Raw genomic sequence first — 18,107 nt, forward strand, 5'->3', positions numbered from 1 at the left:
ATAGATTCAAGCTATTCATGCTTTTTCAGCCTCCACATGCTAAGGAAAGCAAGACCCTTCTTCCGCCAAAAACATTTCGCCGTCCTTGTCCAATCCATCATCCTCTCCAAAATTGACTATTGTAATGCCATTTACCTATGCTTAACAAAAAAAAGCCTCCAAAGACTCCAGCTTATTCAGAACACGGCAGCCAAGCTGATTTTTGCAAAATGTAAATCTGACCACGTCTCCCCACTCTTGGCCAATCTTCATTGGCTCTCAGTGATTTCCAGAGTCCAATTCAAATGCTCTTGCCTGGCTTTTAAGATTATTCACGGCATCCTTCTTTCCCTAATCCCACTTTCTTTCAACTCCTCGTGCCCTGACTCCACCAGGACCGCCCATAAATTAAAACTATCCTTCCCCTCCCTACATGGTATTCTCCACGCAAGTAAACTGGGAAAATCACAGGTCTCTGGAATGACCTTACTATCCCACTGCGGAACCTGAGCTCCCTCCATTTGTTCCGCAAGCAACTAAAAACCTGGCTCTTCTCTAACATGTAATTTCTTTTCCCTTACTTTTCCACTCGATTTATAAACTTATGTAAACCTTTTCCTACCCTTTCTCATTTTTAAGTTCTTGTAAACCGTGCCGAGCTCTACTTCCGTGGAGATGATGCGGTATATAAACTTAAGGTTTAGTTTAGTTTAATTTATCCATTTCACCTTCCTCTGGGGCAGACAAGAGGTCCATCCTGCCCAGCGGTCCGCTCCCGTGGCGGCCCATCAGACCCACTGCCTGAACAGTGGTCTCTGACTAATTTTGTAATTTACCTCTAATCCTGTCCCTATAACCTTACCTCTACTCCTATCTGTACCCCTCAATCCCTTTGTCCTCCAGGTACCTGTCCAGACCTTCTTTGAAGCCCTGTAGCGTACTTCTGCCTATCACATCCTCCGGCAGCGCGTTCCATGTATCCACCACCCTCTGGGTGAAAAAGAACTTCCTGGCATTTGTTCTAAACCTTTCCCCTTTCAATTTCTCCGAGTGCCCCTTGAACTTGTGGTTCCCCTTAGTTTGAAAAATCTGTCCCTGTCCACTTTTTCTATGCCCTTCATGATCTTGAAGGTTTCTATCATGTCTCCCCTGAGTCGTCGCTTTTCCAGGGAGAAAAGCCCCAGCTTTTTCAGTCTGTCAGTATATGAGAGGTCACCCATACCTTTTATTAGCTTAGTTACTCTTCTCTGGACTCTCTCAAGTACCGCCATGTCTTTCTTGATTTTAATTTGTTTCATTTAAAACTTGTTACCCAGCCTTTTAGTTTTATATTAGCATACAAAGCATCGACAGAATATACATTTGGTTTAATTGCCTAGAGAAGCTTACCTTTAAAGGCATCCGCTTGCTGTTCCACAGACTCTCGTACCATTTTCCAAAAGCAGTCCGACACAGCAAGGCTTAGGTTCTTTGTAGTTACCTGGTGTGCCTTCAGCATTCCTGTTCTGTGAATAAATCACAGCAAAACACGTCAGCATCCACTTGCAAATACATTTCCTTAGAATAATAGTTGGTCGGTCCAAATACTGCCAGAGCCAGTATCCCCCGTTCTAGTACTTGACCACTGATCTTTCAGCATTGCAATAGGAAATAGTCTCATCTTCTATTTATTTGTTGTGATTCTGCGACAGTTGGTTTTTGGGGTTTTTTTTTTTGCAAATAATGCTGTCTTTCAAATAACAGTCTCTCTCTCTCTCTTTTCAATGTTCCTTCTAATAAACAGAGATCACTGCAGTAGGATGACGAAGCTGTTCTCATTGATCTACCTCTTTATAGCTATGAATATCAGTCCTTTACAGCTCACAAACTTACAAAATATGTCTGGCTAACTTTGCCATCTAGTTTATGGCTGTATTGTGTTAAACTTTCTGAAAAGATGTACAGTGGAACCCCAGTTTGCGAGTAACCCGTCCATCAGCGCCTCCCGATCCAAGCCGGCCGCCATTCTGTGCGAGCATGCGCATGACTTCACCTCTCCTAAGTCAGTGTGTTGTCGGGGCAGCGGCTGACTTAGGAGAGGAGAGGTGAGGTCGTGCGCATGCTCGCACAGGATGGCGGCCAGTTTGGATCGGGAGTCGATTACGGACAGCAGAGGCATCGGCCAAAGCAGGAGGGCAGCCGCACTGGGACCCCGAGGGAAGGAAGCCACCACTTTGAAAGCGCTGCAACACCTGCAGGCAGGTACTCACCCGTGGGCCACCATTGCAAACTTTGGTTGTGGAACAAATCTTCTGAATTTGCATTAAGGACATATGGGGAACTTTGCTTTGATAAACGAGTGTTTTGGATTACGAGCATGCTCCTGGAACGGATTATGCTCGTAAACCAAGGTATCACTGTACTGTACTTTTCCTACTAATCACTAAGGACTCCTTTTACTAAGGTGTGCTAGGGCTATAACGCGTGGAATAGCGCGCACTACATTGCCGCGTGCGCTAGACCTTAACGCAGCATTGAGCTGGCGTTAGTTCTAGAAGCATAGCGCGCAGTGTAGTGCGTGGTAATTTCCTGCGTGCACTAAAAACACTAGCGCACCTTAGTAAAAGGAGCCCTAAATTTGATTCTTGGCAGACTATGATCCTTTTTAAAAGCTTCTCAATCTGCAAACACTAACTGTAAATGCCAGAATAAAACATCGCATATACACTTCTCCCTCCGTATTCGCTGGGATAGGGGATTAGCAGAAGCGCAAATACTGAAAAACCGCGAATAGCTTTTTTATATGTTAGTTGCTGTTTTCTATTAAAAACCATCGTGAATATGGCCTGTTCCTGAAGGAGAGGCAAAACATGATGAACAAAGTGCTGGGAATTGGCGATTTTCTCTGTAAACGCTTGGAATCAGCGATTTCTCTATGCAAGCTGATGTAATTTGGGGGGGGGGAGGAGCCAGCAAGCTAAAAACCGTGAATAATCAAAACCATGAATGCTGAAACCACGAATACGGAGGGAGAAGTGTAACATGACCTAACAACTTCATTAATACTGCATCTTAAAAATCCTCTTCATTCTGAAACATGTTGCCCAAATTCTCAAAATGATGCCATTCGGAACGCACCAAAGTGTTTCAATTACATTAATTGACCGCACCATTAAAAACCAATTAAAAACTCAGAAAAAAAATTAGGTGCTGCGAGGAACCTACAAAAAAAGGCGTCTATGCAGACGCTTACCAGCACTGAATATCAAAAACGGCGTGCTTATGGGCGGGGTTGATGTTTGGTGCTGCTATGGACACCTGTAAAACCCTAGCTTACATTTCTGGTGTCTCAAGAGTGCCGTAATTTAAGTTATGTGTGACTGTCATTCACATGGGTAAGTGTAGACTTACGTGCGAGAAGTGACAGCAGCATCTGAGCACTATTCTATAATTATGCACCCTATTGGTATAGTGTGCAATAGTGAGAGGGTTTTCATATTGGAAGAGCATGGGCAGAGGCATAGGGGAAGGGAATGGGGACCTGCATATCACCTTTTTGTGGCTTTGGCATTCAAAGCGGTGGGCACTGGAAGATTAAGTGACTTGCCCAGGGTCACAAGGAACAGCTCTGAGATTTTATCTCACAACCTCTGTGTGCAGAGGCAGCACCTCTACCAGTGAGCCATACCTTCAGTCTGTCCCAGTATTGGCAGTTCTTATGTGAGCTGAGTATAGGACAGTCAAGCCATTGTGACATCATTGATGAGGTTGACTCTTAGGCATTGGTGGAATGAGGCATTATGACATCACAATCTCAGCTCTGGAATGTTGCTACTCTTTGGCTTTCTGCCACGTACTTGGGACCTGGGTTGGCTAAGGGATACTGGGCTTGATGAAAGGGAATGGGGACCTATATACTGCTTTTTTGTTGCTTTGGGCATTCAAAGTTGACATTCAAAGCGGTGGGCACTGGAGGATTAAGTGACTTGCCCAGGGTCACAAGGAGCAGCACTGGGATTGGATCTGACAACCTCTGGGAGCAGATCAACCAGTGAGCCATACCTTCCATAGGTGATACCGACATGTTCAGACTACTGTAAGTTGCCCACATTTAAGTGACCCTTAGAGCTATCATGAACCTTCGTGCCTACATTTTGGTGTGCCGATGCTGGGTTTACACTAGCATTTTATGAAGACACTTCAGTGCTCACCACCTGTGCTATTAGGCTGTCTAAATGGAGGTGTCCAGTTACAGAACTACCTCCCATGTAACTGGTCAACAAAAGCAACCAAGTGACCTGGGATACAAAGAGGGCTTTCTGGGATTTCTCAAGCCTGTATTCCAACAACCTCTCACTGCGATCTAGAAAACCAAGTGGGGAGGAGTTTTCAACCACAATCGGATAATATGATTTTCCAGGCACTTCTCTCTAGAATAAAAAGGGTGGGTGTAAATAAACGTGTCACACAGATCTCAACAATCTGCACATACAACGCGGGGATCCCTCTGCATCACTCTTTCTGCGTTTGTCGTATGTGACACTGATGGAAATGACTGCTCATGGAGATTTAACACAGGGACATACTTTAGAAGCTTTGAGCCTTGGAAAAAATCCTCTTCGTAGTCCTTAATAGAATCAATGCTCTCACTGCTGTTCCCTAAAAAAAAAAAAAAAAAAAAAGAAGAAGAAAGGTTACAGCGTGGAGAAAAGAGGCGCGCACACAAATACTGAGGCCTTCAGACTCATATTACCTTTTCCTGTCACAACGGCAAAATAACCCAAAGCCTTCATTGGAAACAGCTTGCCTTCAATTATTTGTTGGATCTACAAGATGAATGCAAAAAAAAATTGTTTTTAATCTATGTTTCTATGCAAGTTCTAAGACCTGCCCTCTGTTTGCATACGCTAAACACCTGTACTACAGCAACGAAGAGAATCATGAAAACCATTCAGCCTTGTAAATTTCTATTTATCCAGCTACAGCTGCTGGACTGAAAATGGTCTTCCCTTGCTTAACTAAAAGCCCATGCACATTCCACAGCATCCATTTTTTAGCCAGGATAACGAAAGGCGGTCCCATGGGCATGATTAGATCGAGGCACGAAGAGTGCACACATGCTATTCTGTGTCCACAAAGAGCAGCTGCAAAGCCCGCAGGCACTTAACAGCATCGGGAAACCAAGAAGCTGTTCAAATAATGTCAGCAGACAAGTTGCTGGAGACCCTTTTACTGGACTAAGTTAATATATCTGTGACAAGCTTTCCAGAGTTATCCTCTCTTCATCAGCTCACTCTGGGTTTACAGAGTTGTCCAGGTCTTAAGTTGTCTGCATACGCTATAACAGCTCAGAAGAAACACGAAATGGCACAGTAACGGTATAATCGAAAGGCTCTATATCTGATAACGGATGAGAAAGACAGCATCTATCATTTCTAAAGTTTTATTCATTCTAATTTCAAATGCTTTCCATGTTTACTTCTGAAGTTTTCTATAAGTACATTTATAGTTAAGGGAGTGATCTCTGTTTGACACCATTGTTCCTCAACCTTCACTGGCTCCATGTATTTTAGAGTCCAGTTCAAGTGTGCCTGTGTTGTTTTTAAAATTCTTGGTATTTTTACTCCCTTAGTTCTTTTATCTTAGAATCTTTATAGATTCTCTTTTGCAAGAAGTAATCAACAACTTAAGCTTTCCTGCCCATCTAGTAAAGGTATCAAAAGAACCAAGATTTTTGGACTCTCTCTGTCCTTCAAGTTCACACAACTTTGGATTGATCTTCCACTTTTCCTGATTCTGGTTCCCTTTCTTGTTTTCGTAAAGCTTTGAAAACTATTCTGTTCACTAAACACTTTGGTAATTAATCCTTTTTTGAGATCCATTCAATATGTTTCTTTCAGCTTAATTTAACTATTGGAAACCAAGTCGAGCTCTCTTAGATTGAAGTCTCGGTATACAAAACCAAGCATTAGATTTGATTCGATTCACCTATATAGCGGAATTAGAAAAGGTACAGAGAAGGGTGACGAAAATGATTAAAAGTTTGTGATGACTTCCCTATGAGGAAAGGCTAAAGCGGCTGGGGCTCTTCAGCGTGGAGAAAAGATGGCTCAGGGGTGATATGATAGTCTAAAATACTGAGTGGATTGGAAAGGGTAGATGTCAATCACTTGTTCACTCTTTCTGAAAATACTAATATTAAGATGCAGGCGACGAAGCTATTAAGTAGTAGATTTAAAACAAATTGGAGAAAATATTTCTTCATACAATGTATAAACAAGCTCTGGAATTTGTTGCCAGAAAATGTGGTGAAATTAGTTAGCTTGGTAGGGTTTAAAAAAGGTTTGGATCATTTCCTAAAAGAGAAATCCTAGGATAAGCTGCATAAAATCTATTTTGGTCCTTGGGACCTGGGTTGGCCATTGTTGGAAACAGGATGCTGGGCTTGATGGACCTTTGGTCTGTCCCAGTATGGAAATTCTTATGTTCTTAGTCCATAATGGGTCAATTAAATTTACATACAGATTGTGTGCATAGATTTATAGAATACACTTACCAACGTAAATGGCAACATAACCCCCCCAACCCTGTTAATAGTGCTAAGCAAAGACACCAAACTATTTATTTATTCCATTTTCTATACTGTTCTCCTCAGGGAGCTCAGAACGGTTTACATGAATTTATTCAGGTACTCAAGCATTTTTTTCCCTGTCTGTACCAGCGGACTCTAATGCACCTGGGCTAATGGGGGGTTTCAGTGACTTGCCCAGGGTCACAAGGAGCAGCGTGGGTTTGAACCCACAACCTCTGGGTGCTGAGGCTGGAGCTTTAACCACTGCGCCACTCTAGAAATCAAAATGTATTAGAAGAGACCCAAGTAAAGGACAATCGAGCCATTGTGACATCACTGATGAGGTTGGCTCTTATTGGTGGGATGAGGCATTGTGACATCACAGGATCAGCTCTGGTTACCAGAAACCTTTCATCCTATTTATTCAATTTTCTATGCCGTTCTCCCAGGGGAGCTCAGAATGGTTTACATGAATTTATTCAGGTACTCAAGCATTTTTCCCTGTCTGTCCCAGCAGGCTCAAAATCTATCTAATGTACTTGGGGAAAAGGAGGGATTAAGTGACTTGCCCAGGGTCACAAGGAGCAGCGTGGATTTGAACCCACAACCTCAGGGGGCTGAGGCTGGAGCCTTCACCACTGCGCCACACTCTCCCCTCTCATCATGTGCACTTCAAAGTATGAATCTGATCTTGGACTCCATCCCAAACTGCTGAAGGATGAACAGCTCTTACCCTGCTTGGACTGGCCACATTTTTCTCAGCGAGGTCAACTTTGGTCAAAACAAAGATGGTCCTTTTGCCATGGGGATCCATATGGCTCACAAGGTCCGTGACAATGCTGCGTTCGGCATCTACTGATCCATCTGAAAGAATGAAAGTACTGTAACACGCTGCCCTCCATCTGAATGCTACTTTCCACCTCAAGCTTCTGCTCTGTTCAAAACCGTATATAGATAGCGAGAAGGGAGTGTGTGTCAGGATTTGCCCAGTTTGGACACCTTAGATCACAGCTTGTAAAATAGGGGTGCCCACACTTTTTGGGCTTGCGAGCTACTTTTTAAATGACCAAGTCAAAATGATCTACCAACAATAAAATAAAAAAAAAAACACAAAACACACTGTATGCATAGAAAATGTTAATCATCATTCCTATTCCAGGGTTTTTCAAAGAGGTCAAAGCAGATGACTCTAAGCACTATCACCTCAGTAACAACCATACAAAAATAGACAAATATACCCCCTCCCTTTTTACTAAACCACGATAGCAGTTTTTAGCGCAGGGAGCTGCGCTGAATGCCCAGCACTGCTCTCGACACTCATAGGCTCCCTGCGCTAAAAACCTCTATTGCGGTTTAGTAAAAGGGGACCTTAGTGTAAAATATAGACAGCAGATATAAATTCAGACACATTTTGATCACTAAATTTAAAATAAAATCATTTTCCCTACCTTGTCTGGTGATTTCATGAGTCTCTGGTTGCACTTTCTTCTTCTGACTGTGCATACAATCTTTCTTCCCTTCTTTTAGCCTGTATGCTTCCTCTCCTCCAGACCTCATTCCTTCCCCCAACTTTTCCTTCCTCTTCCCTTTCTTTCTCTCTGCCTCCCTTTCATTTTTTTCTGTTTCTCTTCTTTCCTTCTGTATCCCTGCCTGCCCTTTTTCTTTCTTTCTCCCTGCCCTCCCCCAAGCCACTGCCACTGCCATTACTATCGGGGACCAGGACCCAAACACCACCAATAACAGGCCCCAAGCTCTCCCTGCTTCGGCCAACCAGCATTCCTCTCCCCAACGTCAATTCAGCCGTCGGGAAGAGGAAGGCTGATCAGCCCAAGATCGTGATCAACCTATTGGGGGAAATGCTGCCGGGTCCTGCCTTCGCGGAAACAGAAAGTAGGCAGGACCCGGAAGGAAGAAGAACAAATGCTTCACTAACCTGTCTCCCGCATTAGCCCGTAGCGAACGCTTGCTTCAGGGCTCTCAACATGTGTGTGCCGGCTTCCCTTCTCCCCCCCCCCCTGGACATAACTTCCGGTTTCGGAGGGAAGAGAAGAGAAGCCGGCACGCACACGTTAGAGCCCGGAGCATAAGTTCGCTACGGGCTGAAATCTCCAAGCCGGTTTTTTGTGTTTTTTTTTAATGTTCAGCAGCGGCAGATGACAGCTAGGCGGACCGCCCAGCTAAAAGGCCCTAGGGAGAACACTGGAGAGGAAGGCTGATCGGCCCGTAGATCAGGACGGCAACACGAGTCTATCACGGAGCCCGGGATGGGCTCCGCGATCGACTCGAGTTGCCTTCCTGAGCTACTGGTCGATCGCGATCGACGTGTTGGGCACCCCTGTTGTAAAAGATCAACCTCAAGTGAACTGTAGCCTTAACTACACTTACACCAAACATGAATCTATCACTTTCTATGAAAGATACTTTCTCATTACAGAACATATAACCAGATGGAACAGGTAAAGAAGCAGGAGAATACCTATTAACCAGCCCACAAGTAATTAATGACAAGATCAAACTGGATAGGGATATTTATACTATCTATAGCGGAGAATTTTAAATCTACTTAGCACTACATTTTTTAAATGATTGATTTATATGAATATGCAATACACACAAATTTGAATTTTAAAAAAATCTAAAAATGCTATTCTGTAATATTTATGGGTTTCCTCTGAAGTTTTAAAGGAAAGGGGAGGGGATTTGATTAAACACCTTTTTGTGGTTAAAATCAAAGCAGTTTATGTATTATATAAATCTTTTGTATTTGAGGCATTGGAGGGTATAAGTGACTGGCCAAGGTCACAAATAGCAGCTGGCTTCTCTGACTCTTGGCCCGCCGAGCTAACTATTAGGCTATTTCTCACACTGCAAACAAGGATTGCATATAAAGTGGCAGTAAATGTGAACTTCGGCAAATTAAAAAACCTTACAGAACGTGGGAAACGGAAATAAATCCGGAAATTAGAGGTGCACAATCCATCTGGTCATGCTCTGTTTTTGAGCTCAATTCTTTAGTTAGTTTTCAGGATATTCATAATATATATGCATGCTATACATTCTCAGGCAATGGAGACAGTGCATGTAAATTTCTCTCATGTATATTCATCATGGATAGTCTGAAAGCTGATTGTCTGGATTTATTCTGAGGCCACTGGACTAAAGGACTCTATTATCTCTACCACCGAGACCTGACAAAAAAATGTTGCAATATTAATACCGATTGTTTTAAATAAAGGCATCTCTGCTTGTCTAACATGAGCCAAATACACTGCATAAATTCTTAAAAGATTATATCTGCATGAAATAAATATTTGTAGAAATAAATAGCTGTGTGCACACATGCCATTAAAGTGTTTATCAAACCTTATATAGAAATAAAACAAATGTACCTTGGCACCCAAAGAGATTTTCAAAACTACATTTTGGTGCAAAATCTGCAGATATTTCTATCTGTAAGCTTTGTACTAATTTGCCAAAGAAAAAGTATGGTAAATGTATTTTCTCTTTGAAAAATTGCCCAGAAAAAAAATTATCTGGAAAATATACCAGCTTTTTTTTTTGCATACAGTCCTCTCAACGGTGTCAGGTCAAAAGCGCGCCGGGACAAAGGCGCGCCCAGACAAATGAGCGCAGCGCGCGCTGCCGCGCCACTCTAAATTACTGTTTTTAGTGCTCTGATGGGGGGGCGTGGGGGGGGAACTTTACTTAATAGACATCGCGCCACGTTGTGGGGGGGGTGGGGGGTTGTAACCCCCCACATTTTACTGAAAACTTCACTTTTTCCCTGTTTTTAGGGAAAAAGTTCAGTTTACAGTAAAATGTGGAGGGTTACAACCCCCCAAACCCCCCCTAACACCAGCGCGATGTCTATTAAATAAACTGGGGGGGGTTCCCCAACAAAACCCCCCGTCGGAGCCCCTAAAAACTGTAATTTAGAGCAGCGCGGCAGCGCACGCTGCGCTCAATTGTCGGCGCGCGCTTTTGTCTTTCGCGCCGTTGTCTATGAACCCCTCTCAACAACAAACTCTTCAAAATTACATTAACTATTGCCTTCCCCAGTTCAGCCTCACCCCCACTTTATGAACACCTCTAGGAAAGGGAGTAGAGAATGACACGGGGAAAAAATTTGTCCCCGTCACCGCCCCGTCCCTGAGACCACCAACCCTGTCATCGCCCCGTCCCTGCGACCACCATCCCTGTCACCGCCCCTGTCCCCGCGATCACTGTCCCCGCCCCGTCGCCGTCACCGCAACCACTGTCCCCGCCCCATCCCCACGACTACTGTCCACTCCCTCCTTCCTAATGTGAGGAAACATGCACGATCACGGATCACGTGGTCCAGAAGCACCCTCCCGCCCGATTGCTGAGTCCTGCCATCTCCCTCCCTCCACCTCACCTTAAGTGCCTGCCAAGTCTGACTTTAATTCTTCTCCCAGCCACACGCTTTCGATAAGCCACGCGCACGGCTGCTTGAGCTGTTGATTCTTCTCCTCTGACCCAACTTCCTGTTTCCGGTTGCGTCAGAGGAGATTCAACAATTCAAGCAGCTGCGCACGCGCAACTTATTGAAAGCGTACTGGCTGGGAGAAGAATTAAACTCGGATTCGGCAAGCACCTAAGGTGAGGTGGAGGGGCAGGGAGATACACAGAAAGACAGACAGACAAAGGGGGCCAGGGACAGAGACAGACAGAAAGAAAGACAGCGGGAGGGAGAGAGAGACAGAAATAAAGACAGACAGACAGACACATATTCTAGCACCCGTTAATGTAACGGGCTAAAATACTAGTTCTTTGCAGATTGATAAAGATAAACCCTGCTGCACCACCTGTCCTGAGGCATTTTTCAAAACCAAAGGGGCTGTACACACGCAAGACCTCATTCTTTTCACACAAACCTCCCTCCGCCCTGCCTGGATCTCTGAAAAATCAATATTCCATTTCCTTACATAGAAACATGATGGCAGATAAAAGCCAAACGGCCCATGATGCACAATATCCACTATCTCCTACTTTTCCTAACACACCTCCCTAGGAAAACACTTTCTAATACCCATCACCCTGCCTCCAAATATCCCAGTACCTCTCTCATCACTGCAACACATTTAAAGCCCATCCCTGCAGTAATTACCTTGAATGCAAAGGATTATAGCATTGGGGTTCTGCATGTAAGCCCTGCTGATACTGAAGATGGTTTCCTTGGTGTCAGAAGCCATGCCTGATGTCACAGTCTTCAAAAAAAAACAAAAGCAAAGCATAAGATGTTTAAGCAATCCATGAAATGCTATTTCAGTGCATTTGAAAAGTTTTCAAAAGGGAATACTTACACTAATGACACCAGGTAAATCAACTAACACCATTCTCTGAATTCCAGGCCCCTTCACGCTTAGAGAAATAGTCTAGAAGAGAAACCCAAAGTCCAGATGCAATCATTTCTGTAACTTTTCTAAGAGGATCCTCTCTATCCAAAATATGTTTAGAACTACAGAAAGATCACTGGTACTTATGCACTAATTCAATTTTTGCCCTACATAGGATATTCTAATGTTTTTCACTGCATGGCCTGGGGGGTCCAATGTCAGTCCCCTGACTCCTTCCCCAGTACACAAACTCCCCCCAACCTCTTCCTCAATTTGCTGCTACCATACCACCATAACAGTTATTCTGTTTAATATCTGTGCCATGCAGCTCACGGTGGATTTGAGCATGGGGTGCCCCAAATTCCCCTCTATTCTCACATGGCTGAGGGAGCATCAGGCAGGTCAAACTCACTGTGAGCCAAGTGGTGATGGAAGAAAGCAAAATGGCTGTTTCTAAGGTGGCACTGCAAACAGGCCTCCAGAGAAAGTATGGCGGGGGAGGGGGGATTAAAACCTGGAGGGTGAGCCAATTTGAAGGAAGAGGGATGGAGACGGGATACGAGTAATGGAAGTTGACCAGGGATCTCTTCTTTTTTCTTAAGGGTTTCTAACAAACTAGATCCTATTCTATTGTTCTTCTAGTCCACTAAGGCTCTCTTTTACAAAGGCACGCTAAGCGTTTTAGCGTGGATTTAGCACACGCTGAATCAACGTGTGCGCTAACCGCTAAAGCGTCCATAGGATAACATGCACACGTTAGCGTTTAGCGTGCACTATAAAGCTTAGCGCACTTCTGGAAAAGAGGGGGTAAGATTCAAAAGAGATTACAAAAATGGTTTACACCAATACAAAGCTTTATCAAATACATTTTAGGAACAGAATTACAGATCATCTTAGTCAGAAAATAGGAAAGTCTTTAAAGTCCCTGCTTGAAAATAGCAGAGATCTCCGATATATTTAATGTGTACAACTTGAGAGTCCAAACTATTAAAATGATGATATTGCCTGTGGTTTGTTATCAAATGAGTATGATACCAGTTTTTTTTCAAGGGTCCTTTTATAAAAAGTTAAACGGTATTCTTACAAAATTTGTTTGGCTGGGTAAAATGCTTAGAATTGCTTTAGTATCTCTACAAAAGCCAATTGAGGAGGGTGGGGTAAATTTTCCAAACTTTTATAGATATCATCAAGCCTATATTTTACGCCAGGGTATGTATTGGATCCTCCCAGAACTCATGGAAAATGCCCCGGATTGGTTATATTTGGAGTGGCGTCTCTTGTTTCCTTTAAATTTATCTCATGTTCTCAGTATCAAAATGCCTAGAAAATATAAAGAAAACAGAATATTGATCGATACATGGAAAACATTGCGTTACGTTAGTAATTTAACACCTATTCCAATAAATAAATCAACAAATCAATCTTTATGGATAAATTCCAAAATTCAAATTGGCGGATTTCAAATTGTATGGAAGCATTGGATTATTGCAGGTATACGAACTCTAAATGATGTTATTTCAAATGGTAAACTGCTTGATTTTTCACAGTTGCAACATAGATTTTGGTCTTAATAAATCACAAAGTTTTAAATGGTTGCAACTGAAGCAGGCTATTCAGGTGGGGTTCCCTGAATGGAAAAATCTTAATATCAGTATACTCTGGAGTTCCTATGCTTTCAGGCGGACTTCCTGGGACACCAGGCCGCACAGTGGTATAAATTAATATCTGGATATATGACTAAAAAACTAAAGACTGGTCTTAGAGACATTTGGAGCATTGAGATCAAGCATCAAATTTCTGCATCTCAATGGCCATGAATTTGGTCTTGGAGAAAGCAATGTTACTTACCGTAACAGTTGTTATCCAGGGACAGCAGGCAGCTATTCTCACTAGTGGGTGATGTCATCCGACAGAGCCCCGATACGGACGTCTCACAAGCATGTCTTGCTTGAAGAAACTCAGAAGTTTCGAGATGCCCGCACCGCGCATGCGCCAGTGCCTTCCCGCCCGATGGTCCGGGCGTGTCTCCTCAGTTCAGGTAGCTAGCAGAGAAGCCAACCCAGGGGAGGTGGGTGGGACGTGAGAATAGTTGCAGGTATTCTCACTAGTGGGTGACCTCCAAGCTAACCTCAATGGGATGGTGGGAGAGTTGGCAACTTAGGAGAATAAATTTTGTAACACTGTTTGGCCAAACTGTCCATCCCTTCTGGAGAAAGTATCCAGACAATAATGAGAGGTGAATGTATGAACCGAGGACCAAGTGGCAGCCTTACAAATCTCCTCAATCGGTGTCGATCTGAGGAAGGCTACAGAGGCTGCCATTGCTCTAACCTTATGGGCTGTGACCTTATAGGGAAGGGGTAATCCAGCCTGGGCATAGCAGAAAGAGATACAAGCTGCCATCCAGTTGGAGATGGTGCGCTTCGATACAGGTCGTCCCAACTTGTTTGGATCAAAGGAGACAAAAAGTTGAGGAGCAGTTCTGTGTGGTTTGGTGCGATCCAAGTAGAAAGCCAAAGTACATTTACAGTCCAGAGTGTGTAGAGCTGATTCTCCAGGATGAGAATGAGGCTTTGGAAAAAACACTGGAAGCACAATGGATTGGTTGAGATGAAAGTCAGAGACCACCTTAGGGAGGAATTTCGGATGAGTGCGGAGGACCACCTTGTCATGATGGAAAACTGTGAAAGGAGGGTCCGCCACCAAGGCCTGAAGCTCACTGACCCTGCGAGCAGATGTGAGGGCCACCAGAAAAACCACTTTCCAAGTGAGAAACTTTAGCGGAGCCTTGCTCAGAGGCTCAAAAGGAGGTTTCATAAGCTGAGAAAGGACAACATTGAGATCCCAAACCACTGGAGGCGGTTTGAGGGGAGGATTGACATGAAAAAGTCCTTTCATAAATCTGGAAACCACAGGATGAGCAGAGAGAGGTTTCCCTTGTAGAGGCTGATGGAAAGCCGCAATAGCACTCAGGTGGACTCGTATAGATGTAGACTTGAGACCAGACTGAGACAGGTGTAGAAGATAGTCCAATACAGAGGATAGGGAGGCTCGCTGAGGCTCCTTAGAGTTAGAACTACACCATGAAGAAAATCTAGTCCATTTTTGGGAGTAGCATTGACGAGTAGCAGGCTTCCTGGAAGCCTCCAAGACATCCCTCACCGCCTGGGAAAACTGGTGAGGAGTTACGTTGAGAGGAACCAAGCTGTCAGGTGGAGAGACTGCAGGTTGGGATGAAGTAGAGATCCCTGATGCTGAGTAAGCAGTGAAGGAAACACTGGAAGAAGGAATGGCTCCCTGCTGCTGAGTTGAAGTAGAAGGGAGAACCAAGGTTGTCTGGGCCACCGAGGAGCTATTAGAATCATGGTGGCATGGTCCGACTTCAGCTTGACCAGAGTCTTTTGAATGAGAGGAAATGGAGGAAACACATACAGAAAGCAATTCCCCCAATCCAGCAGAAAGGCATCTGCCTCGAGGCGATGAGGAGTGTAGATCCTGGAGCAAAAGAGAGGCAGTTTGAAGTTGTGGGGAGCCGCAAAGAGGTCTATCTGAGGCGTCCCCCACTGTGCAAAGATCTGATGAAGGGGCGAGGAATGCAGTGTCCATTCGTGAGGCTGGAGGAGATGACTTAAGTTGTCCGCCAAGACATTGTCCTTCCCCTGAATGTAGACAGCTTTGAGGAAGGCGTTGTGGCGAACCGCCCAATCCCAGACTCTGAGAGCTTCCTGGCAGAGGGAGGCCGAGCCCGTGCCCCCCTGCTTGTTGACATAATACATGGCGACCTGATTGTCTGTGCGAATGAGGACCACCATGTCGTGGAGCAGATGTTGAAAAGCTTGAAGAGCATTGAAGATGGCTCTGAGCTCCAGAAGATTGATTTGATGGAGGCAGTCCACACTGGTCCAGAATCCCTGAGTGCGAAGACCATCCAGATGTGCTCCCCAGGCATAGGTCGAGGAATCGGTTGTGAGAACCTTCTGGTGGGGAGGAGTGTGAAACAGCAAACCTCTGGATAGATTCGAAGAGGTCATCCACCAAAGTAGAGACTGCCGAAGAGCAGGAGTGACGATGATGTGTCGAGTCAACGGCTCCGACACCTGAGTCCATTGAGACGCCAGGGTCCACTGAGGAATTCTGAGATGGAGTCTGGCAAATGGCGTCACATGAACTGTAGAGGCCATGTGGCCCAGGAGGACCATCATGTGTCTCGCTGAGATGGATTGGCGAGAAAACACAGACTGGCAGAGACGAAGAAGAGCTTCCAGGCACTGAGGAGGAAGGAATGCTCTGAGGTGGATGGTATCCAGGACCGCCCCGATGAAGGTGAGCGACTGTGAAGGTTGTAGATGAGACTTGGGAAAGTTGATCTCGAATCCCAAACTCTGCAGGAACAGAACCGTGGACAGGGTCGCCGAGATGACCTCCGAGGCCGAGGGCGCCTTGATGAGCCAGTCGTCGAGGTAGGGGAAAACCTGCAGACCCCGGTTCCGGAGTGCCGCGGCCACTACTACCAGACACTTCATGAAGACTCTGGGAGACGATGACAGGCCGAAGGGAAGCACTCGATACTGCAGATGCAGATGTCCCACCCGAAATCTGAGGAACCTGCGAGAGGCCGGATGAATGGGAATGTGAGTGTAGGCCTCCTTGAGATCCAGAGAGCATAACCAGTCGTTCTGCTCGAGGAGGGGGTAGAGAGAAGAAAGGGTCAGCATGCGGAACTTCTCTTTGACTAGGAATTTGTTGAGGACCCTGAGGTCCAAAATGGGGCGCAGGTCGCCCGTCTTCTTCGGAACAAGGAAGTACCGGGAGTAAAACCCCTGGTTGTGTTGGTCCACAGGGACCGGCTCGACGGCCCGGAGCCGGAGCAAGGCCTGGGCTTCCTGAAGAAGAAGGGCGGTCTGTGTCAAGTTGGAAGGATACTCTCTTGGCGGGTGGTCCGGAGGGACCCGATGGAAATGAAGAGAGTATCCTTCCCTGATGTTAGTAAGGACCCAGTGGTTACGGCCTCCCAGCGATGATAAAAATGTTGGAGGCGCCCTCCGATGGGAAAACGAGAGAGGAACGAGACTGGTTATGCCCTCCGATGGGAAAACGGGAGGCGGAACGAGACTGGTTATGCCCTCTACGAGACAGTCAAAAAGGCTGAGGAGCCTTAGGGACAGCAGACGGTTGAGACTTTTGCTGAGCCTTCTGAGGGGGCTGCCGCTTCGCAGGTTGCCTCGCAGGAGGAGCTTGCCTCGGCTGATAACGCCGCTGATAGATCAATGGTGGTCGAGAGGGCCGAGACTACTGAAGCTTAGGCTTCGGCCTAAGAATGGACTGGAAGGACTTTTCATGATCAGACAGCTTCTTAGTGACTGTTTCGATGGATTCGTCGAAAAGATCCGCCCCAGCACACGGGACGTTTGCAAGCCGGTCCTGAAGATTCGGGTCCATGTCAATGGTTCGTAACCAGGCCAAACGGCGCATCGCCACAGAGCAGGCTGCCGCTCGGGCCGAGAGCTCGAAAGCATCATAGGCAGATTGCATCAATTGAAGACGAAGCTGAGACAGCGAGGCAACCACCTCCTCGAACTCAAACCGAGCCTGGGACTCGATGTAGGGCGTGAATTTCCGAAGCACAGGTAGAAAAAATTCCAAGTAGGTGGCAAAGTGGAAATTATAATTCAGGACTCGAGACGCCATCATAGAATTCTGATAGATGTGTCGTCCAAACTTATCCATGGTCCTGCCCTCGTGGCCCGGGGGCACCGAAGCATACACCTGGCCAGGATGAGACCGCTTGAGCGAGGATTCGACCAGGAGGGACTGATGAGAAAGCTGAGGCCCCTCGAAGCCCTTATGATGCACCGTGCGGTACCGAGCATCCAATTTTCCAGGAACCGCAGGAATAGAGTAAGGAGACTCAAAGCACCTCATGAAGGTCTGGTCGAGGAGCTTGTGCAGAGGTAGGCGTAAGGACTCGGCCGGAGGACGAGGCAAGTGCATGGTATCGAGGTACTCCTTGGAGTATCGAGACCCAGCATCGAGGGTAATGTCCATGTCATCCATCTGTCTGAGAAACGAGGAAAAGGACAGTTGGTCCGCCAGCGCCGGCCTTCGAGAAGGACTAGAAGAAGTCGAGGCTTCGGGCTCCATAGAGGCCTGTGAGCAACAGGGCGAGTAAAACACCTCGGGGTCCTCGAACTCCAGGCCCGGAGGAGGAGACCCAGCCGAAG

The 18,107-nt window shown here is 45.6% G+C and overlaps 1 protein-coding gene across 5 annotated transcripts in view; it reads right to left on the minus strand.

Annotated features, from left to right (window-relative positions):
* OPA1 (OPA1 mitochondrial dynamin like GTPase) overlaps nucleotides 1-18,107 on the minus strand; it is a 128,059-nt gene that overhangs the window by 67,813 nt on the left and 42,139 nt on the right. For all 5 annotated transcript variants that reach the window (XM_033958403.1, XM_033958400.1, XM_033958401.1 and 2 more), the window contains 6 exons: nucleotides 11,854-11,925; nucleotides 11,658-11,757; nucleotides 7,263-7,393; nucleotides 4,712-4,784; nucleotides 4,545-4,617; nucleotides 1,369-1,484 (listed from right to left, as the gene is read on the minus strand). In XM_033958403.1, the coding sequence (XP_033814294.1) occupies nucleotides 1,369-1,484; nucleotides 4,545-4,617; nucleotides 4,712-4,784; nucleotides 7,263-7,393; nucleotides 11,658-11,757; nucleotides 11,854-11,925 (565 nt within the window). The remainder of the gene's footprint in view (nucleotides 1-1,368; nucleotides 1,485-4,544; nucleotides 4,618-4,711; nucleotides 4,785-7,262; nucleotides 7,394-11,657; nucleotides 11,758-11,853; nucleotides 11,926-18,107) is intronic.

Source organism: Geotrypetes seraphini, chromosome 9 (assembly GCF_902459505.1).
Source record: "Geotrypetes seraphini chromosome 9, aGeoSer1.1, whole genome shotgun sequence".
NCBI classification, from domain to species: Eukaryota; Metazoa; Chordata; class Amphibia; order Gymnophiona; family Dermophiidae; genus Geotrypetes; species Geotrypetes seraphini.